The following is a 6,675-nucleotide window of genomic DNA, read 5'->3' on the forward strand; positions in this document are numbered from 1 at the left end:
GTTTTTGGTAATTTTTGTTAAAGTGTAGACTTCAGTTAATTGTTTATGCACAAAAACGATTCAAATTCGTTTAATAAAAAACAAAAAATACAAAACATTTTCACAAAGTCAATATGCCTCCTCACAACTGTAGTGTACAGAAAATTTATGATCGAGCAAAGCCATCTGCTTGTAGGAAATATTTTTACGGAAATTACACCCAAAATTCAAAATGTAGCTCTGATTATTGGTCATTATTGGACATTAGCATGTTGGCAAGCATTTGCAAAAACGGCTTAGTAACCTCTTTTCTTTAAGCCTTTTGTTGAGTGGTAGGTATATATATATTTGTATATATAAACATATGTCTACAGTACAGTCGAAGCAGTGGCACAAAAGCAATACACAAATAATTTTTTGTATGCTTTGGAAAGGCAATCAAAAGAAAGTAAAAGTGGTAGTTGAGTGTCTGTTTTTTACGCTCTTCGCTTTTTGTATTTTCGGTTTTGTTTTGTTTATTTTTGTGGTTGAGACGCAGTGGCCGCCGATTACATAATTGTCCGCTCTTTGTTGGTTGCCAAGACAATTCAAGACAATTCCGCTGCTTTAATGATTCAATGAACGCCTTTGAAGTCGCACTTGACACCTCCTCCCTCTCCTCCGGCACCTCCTCACTCTATTATGTATGGCAGCTTGCCCTCGAGAAATTTTTCCATTAACTCAATTAACTTATCGTTAACCAAGTTTTTAACATCGTTGGCCAGCACAAAATCCAAATGATTGAACTTGTTGGCTGCAATGCGTCGCACACTGCGCACAGATTGTACCATCTTGGCATATATGCTGTGTACGCCCTCGGGCGTGGCAATAGCATCGGTCTCCCCAAAGTACAAGATCAGCGGCACCGTGACCTTGCTAAGATTATAGCCCGGCGCCTCCACACTATGATAGATCTGCAGATTGTCTATGTGTCCATAATCGTAGGCGATAAAGTCCCCCGACTTCCAGATTTGCTGCAAATGTTGTAGTTCACGTGCCGATCCGCCTTGTAGCAAGTACTCGAATTTAAAAGGTTCTAGTAGCTATGGTTTGTGAAAAGATCGTGTTAGAGACGGTTTTGGATTCATCGAGCTACTCACCTTGTTGTTGTTAAGCGCGCTGCCTATCAAATGTTTTGCGTAGTGCTCGCAAAGATCTTGTTTCTTAGCGCCACTCTGGAAACAATATTTGCGCAGCTCACCGACTGGAAAGAGTTCGTATTTGTTAGCTTTTTGACGTTGCTGGAAGATAAACAAAAATAATGTTGAATGTCATTATAAGTCTAAAAGCTCTATAATAACTATTAACTTGTATGAGATATTAATTGATATCATTGCTAAGACTTTATTGTGGAGAGACTATCCCCGTCTAAAATGTTTATGTTATTTTCATACCCTCTACACGTAGGGTAAAGAGGGTAAGAGGTTTGTGCAAAGAATGTAACAGGAAACAGAAATCATCTCCGACCCGATTAAGTATATATATTCTTGATCAGCATGACGAGAGAAATCGATCTAGACATGTCCGTCCGCCTGTCCGTCTGTCCAAATGAACGCCAGGATTTTGGAAAAGGTTGATCGCACAAGCAAACTTGGTAAATACAAGCTCCTGGTCCGTAAGCTATACGATTATATTTTATTTTTATGTTTGTCAACACTGTTCACATTTCAAAAGCGACATAAACCAAACTTTGCACACGTAGTTTATAGTATATACTGTTATCTACTTTTGTTGTAAAAGTTATTATTATTATTGCCCACAAGTTTCAGCATCAAGTTCGCTCTTCTTTTTGCTTCTGCTATAGGCGCATATAACATATAAGGCGGAAGTTTGTCTGGGTACAGGGTATTTCACTGTCGGGCTTGCTCGACTGTAGCGGTTTCTCTTCTTCACTTCTCAGACTGCTAGGACCTATATCTATTTACTATTTATTAAGGTCCAAGAGCTTTTCAGAACTGTATTTGTTATTTTTGCTCAGATCTGCTTTAAAAATTGCTTTATTATGTACCTTGTGCCCAAGCTTGAATATCCTTGGTGTGCCATATTAGTGATATATTTATCTTTGGTGCCCTCCACCCGAATGCCAGTGGATATCCATTTTGTATCTATCTTACAAAGAGAAGAATCCCATGAATAGGAAAGCTAAGTGTCGAAAAGAGCTTTCTCCGCTCTTTAAATTGTTTTGTTTAATATTCGTCCCCATTGGGTACGTTTTATAATATTATTTAAAGTGCCTTTAAGAACCCGTCCATGGATTCTACATCGCTTTTAAAAGAGCGTTTATGAGGTGGCGGAAAAAGAGAAAAAGCTTAGCACCACTACTTTTCAAAATCTTCCAAGCTAGCCACTAGCTGGAACTACCAAATGAAAATTGAAAGCTTTCTGGATTAGTGTCTATTATTATTAATTTGAAAAATCAGCTGTTCTGTTTTTTGAAAGAGCGTCGCTTATCAATTCGCTGCCGGCTCTGAGAATAATCGTGGGGGGTTATCAGCAGCAGTTCGTCTATTTATAATACGATTTAGTGCAGCATGTGGTATTTAGCAACAAGCGAGGCAATGCATGTTTGTTGTCTGCTTGCGGTTTGCTTTCACTTTGTTTATGAGCGGGGATGTCAGCAAAAGTCAAATGCTTATCACTCGATGCTCAGCAGAGGCGGAAGAGATAAAGACACAGCTCAGACTCAGTGTTAGATTTAATTTCAGAATTGTCTTTCAGTTGTGTTGAGACCAGCGTCACGATCATGTTTAATTTAAGCTGTAAACTGCACAGAAGCGGTGCTACTCGACTAGGCTTCTGCATATGGCGTGAAGCGTCCACGGGAAGAGCGGAGGGAGAACGTACAGCCCTTTACGACTTTCATGTGAAGAACCGTGGAAAAATTGTCAACTTCGGTGGCTATGCTCTGCCCGTACAGTACACAGATCAGAGCATCACGGCCTCCCATTTGTATACCCGTCGCATTGGCTCCATTTTCGATGTGTCACACATGCTGCAGACTTATGTGCACGGCAAGGATGCGGCAGCATGCCTCGAATCCATATGCACGGCGGACATTTCTGGCCTGCTGTCGGGCAGTGGCACACTGACCGTTTTCACAAATGAGGCCGGTGGCATACTGGATGACCTTATTGTCAACAAGGTGAGCGAAAAGGAGCTCTATGTGGTATCCAATGCGGCCATGAAGCAGCAGGATATGGGCATTATGGAGTCCGCTGTGGTAAGTAATTGAATGTGTGTTAAGAGTGTATTTCGATTAAAGGTGATTCATTCCTTTTTCGGGATCAGTCCAACTTTAAATCGCAAGGCAAAGATGTGACCATTGAGTTTCTGGCGCCCAGCGAGCAATCACTTTTAGCCGTGCAAGGTCCCCAAGTTGCCACTGAGCTGGCCCAATTGCTGCCTAAGCCTGAACTGCTGCGGCAGCTTTACTTTATGCAAACTCTGAGCACACCTCTGGCCGATTTGCCCAATGTACGCATAACTCGCTGTGGCTACACAGGTGAGGATGGTGTCGAAATATCTGTGCCCTCGAATCGAGTAGAACAATTGACGGAAGCACTTCTGGAAAGCGGAAAACTGAAATTGGCTGGACTGGGAGCGCGTGACTCGCTGCGTTTAGAGGCCGGCCTGTGCCTCTATGGCAGTGATATTGATGAGCACACAACTCCTGTGGAGGCAGCACTTTCGTGGCTTGTGGCCAAGCGAAGACGTACGGCCCTCGATTTTCCGGGAGCCGCAGCTATTGTTCGTCAATTGAAGGTGGGTGTGCAGCGACGTCGTGTGGGTCTGCAAACATTGGAGGGCGCCAAGTCCCCGCCAGCGCGTGCTAGTGTTGACATCTATCGGGAAGGCAAGCTGGTGGGTCAAGTGACCAGCGGGTGTCCCAGTCCTAGCACGGGACGGAATATTGCCATGGGCTACATAGCTGAGACATGGAAAGCCCCCGGCACACGAGTTGAACTTAAAATACGCGATAAATTCTACGAAGCGGAAGTGACGAAAATGCCATTCACAAAAGCCAACTACTATAACAAGCCAAAGCAATAAACGAAGAATTTAAACATGAATTCAATTCATAACTAATTTCTATTACAAAATACTAAGGAGCCTCTAAAAGTAGGCAAAGTAACTATCGCAAAAGCTAAAAAGGGTCATAAAAAGCTTCGATCGAATCGATGAACAAGCTTTTAGAGCTGAACTCAAGTGAAATGTGAGTTTCAAATCTGTTAGCCAAAGGAACATCCTTCTTTCTGACTTACACTAACTATGAGAAGGGATAGATTTGGGGAGATACTTCGATCTTGACTCTTTTCGAATGTTCACAAATTGTGAGTACTACAATCCCCAGTAAGACAACATCTTTGAAATGGTAATTACCTTAATGAACTTCATCACGCGTAGCACCTGGCTGTTATCGAAGCGGGCGTAGTGACGCAAACGTGCTAATGGGGCTAATGCCTGCATCAGCAATATGCGTTGATTATAGCGGGGCTGCAACGCACACAGCACCAGAAACGCATTGAAGGCCTGTGGTGGGCAGAAAGAAGGCAATGATTGTTGCATAGGTTAGCAAATGATGTTAGTGCTCACTTGTGAGTGTCCAATTAGCACTACTGGAGGTGGCTCTCGTTTCGGTTGGAGCTGTTGGTGCTGTTGTTTCTGTGGGTGCCCATGATGATGTCCCTGTTGGTGTCTGCGCTTTTGCTTTTGCAATCGCTGCCTTGCCCTCTGATTCGGCTTCTGTAGTTGGTGCTGATGTTGCTTTGCGACTAATAAAGAGTGCTCCTCTTGCCTCTGCCTTAACTCATCGTATTCTCTTAAATCCGGTTCTTCCTTTGGCAGATCTTCTTCATTGCTTTTGTTCTGCTCGAGCTCATCTGGTTCTTCCTGGGCATTTTCCTTTTCATCAGTTTTTTCCCGTTGTTCACCGTCTTTGTTACGTTTTTCTGTCACTTCCTTGCTTGTTTTGTCTGAGTCTGGATGCTTTGGTTCTTGTTCTCTTTGATCGTGTTGATCGTTTTGATCTGCTTCCTCTCCGCTTTTGGAGTCCTTGCCTTGTTCCGTTTCTTCTTGTTCTTCCTGGTCATTTGCATCAACTTCTTCTCGTTCTTCTTCCCCGACTTTTCCATCCTCGTTGGTAGGAATCTCTGGTTCCTCCTCGCTTTTATTGCCTAAGTCCGGTTGTTGTGGTTTTTCTTCATTTTTCTCTTCTTCCTCTTCGCTTTTGGTACCCTTCTCTTGTTCTGATCCTTCTTGCTTTTTCTGGTCATTTTCATCCGTATTTCCTTCTTCCTCTTTCCCTTCCTGTTCATCAAGTTCATTTTCTGCTTCCTCTTGGTCCATTTCTTTGTTGTCCTTCTCATCTGGTTCATTTTGTTCGATCTCATCCGGCCCCAATTCCGCATCTTCATCTATTTCCTCGCGCTCTGTTCCAGGCTGGGCTGCTTTTTCAGGTCTCTCCCCTACTTCATGATTGGGGGCTGCTGTTACCTTTCCAATATGGTCAATTATAGCTGCCAAATCGTATGCACCATGCTCGTGAAAGCTGTAACGCCAAAACTCAGACATGACATCGGTGAACTCCACGTGACGTCGGGCATAGGGTGTAGAGCCCCTCAGATTCGCCAACCACACATCGTATTGTCGCTGGTGCAGCTGGAAGGCTGACCAACGGAAGTGTAGCAACATTGCACTAAATGGCTTTGGCGTTTTAATGAGCGCAGCTTACCTAAACTCTTGTCCGGACCCAGGCACACCCAGGCCAGTGAGGAGGAGAGCAGTCCATGCAACAACAGCACCGGCTGTGCCCCGTGACGGGGCAGACGTTGCAGCTGCAGCTGATAGCCGTCGCTGGTGGTGACATTGTGGCGTTCGTAGCTGTAATTGTGGTGCTCCAGCCAATCGTTCTATTTGCAGGCACTGGGCAGAAGTCAGTTTCAATTCGAACAATATTTTCCCAACTTACCGTCGTCCATTTGTGGCGTTCGTTCAGTGCAACACTTGGTTGAGTATTCTTATTGTTTCGGCGAAATATAGGCGCGACATTGGGTGGGCGTGGCGAACAAGCCAAGACTGTTTGGCTGATTACAAGGGCAAAGACGATGATACAGTGTGTGAATTTTTCTCTACCTACAGCGCTCATTTTTCAACATTAACTGAGCTGCTCTGATGCTTGACTTCGCAATGGGCCGTTTAATTGCCATGCAAAATGTTGATAATCTTTCGCCCATTCACATTTCACGCTTCGCTGCTAGTGTTTTAATGTACAGAGTCAAATTTTATGAAATATACTTAAATGGAATGGAATTTGTGAATATAAAAGTATTTATGAACTTTACGCATTTAAAAGAACTAGTCAGTATCATGTATTTGGATGATTGAATTAAAATTAAAGAATGTAATCTGTTTTACGTTTTCTAAGTAGATATTGTAAATTAAATATGGAGCTACTCTTGAAACGATTATTTTTGTGGAAGCTAGTCTCCTGCCATAAATGCTCATATCCATTTCGGTTTACGGTTATAGCAACAATATCTGTAGGCCCTTTTATTGATCAAATTTAAATCGCTCTTGTGAGAAGTCAAGCTACTATATTTTTTTGAATTGAGTGACATATGGAGGCACGAACATGAATAGATTACAACAGCTTCTTAG

At 43.0% G+C, this 6,675-nt stretch overlaps 2 protein-coding genes across 2 annotated transcripts; one reads left to right on the forward strand and one right to left on the reverse strand.

Annotated features, from left to right (window-relative positions):
• Nucleotides 1-650: 650 nt before the first annotated feature.
• Nucleotides 651-6,163, reverse strand: LOC115630737 (lipase 1). Its single transcript, XM_030527391.1, has 7 exons — nucleotides 5,987-6,163; nucleotides 5,750-5,927; nucleotides 5,414-5,684; nucleotides 4,612-5,182; nucleotides 4,399-4,548; nucleotides 1,119-1,259; nucleotides 651-1,061 (listed from the first exon to the last, which is right to left on the reverse strand). The coding sequence occupies exons 1-7, from the start codon at nucleotides 6,161-6,163 to the stop codon at nucleotides 651-653; spliced, it is 1,899 nt and encodes a 632-aa protein (XP_030383251.1).
• On the forward strand, nucleotides 2,763-4,088 carry LOC115630543 (aminomethyltransferase, mitochondrial). Its single transcript, XM_030527153.1, has 2 exons — nucleotides 2,763-3,238; nucleotides 3,307-4,088. Exons 1-2 carry the CDS (start codon nucleotides 3,008-3,010, stop codon nucleotides 4,066-4,068), a joined length of 993 nt encoding a protein of 330 aa, XP_030383013.1. The 5' UTR covers nucleotides 2,763-3,007; the 3' UTR covers nucleotides 4,069-4,088.
• Nucleotides 6,164-6,675: the final 512 nt, after the last annotated feature.

The sequence above is a fragment of the Scaptodrosophila lebanonensis genome, unplaced genomic scaffold (assembly GCF_003285725.1).
Source record: "Scaptodrosophila lebanonensis strain 11010-0011.00,11010-0021.00 unplaced genomic scaffold, SlebRS2 tig00001410-arrow-pilon, whole genome shotgun sequence".
In the NCBI taxonomy this organism is placed as follows: Eukaryota; Metazoa; Arthropoda; class Insecta; order Diptera; family Drosophilidae; genus Scaptodrosophila; species Scaptodrosophila lebanonensis.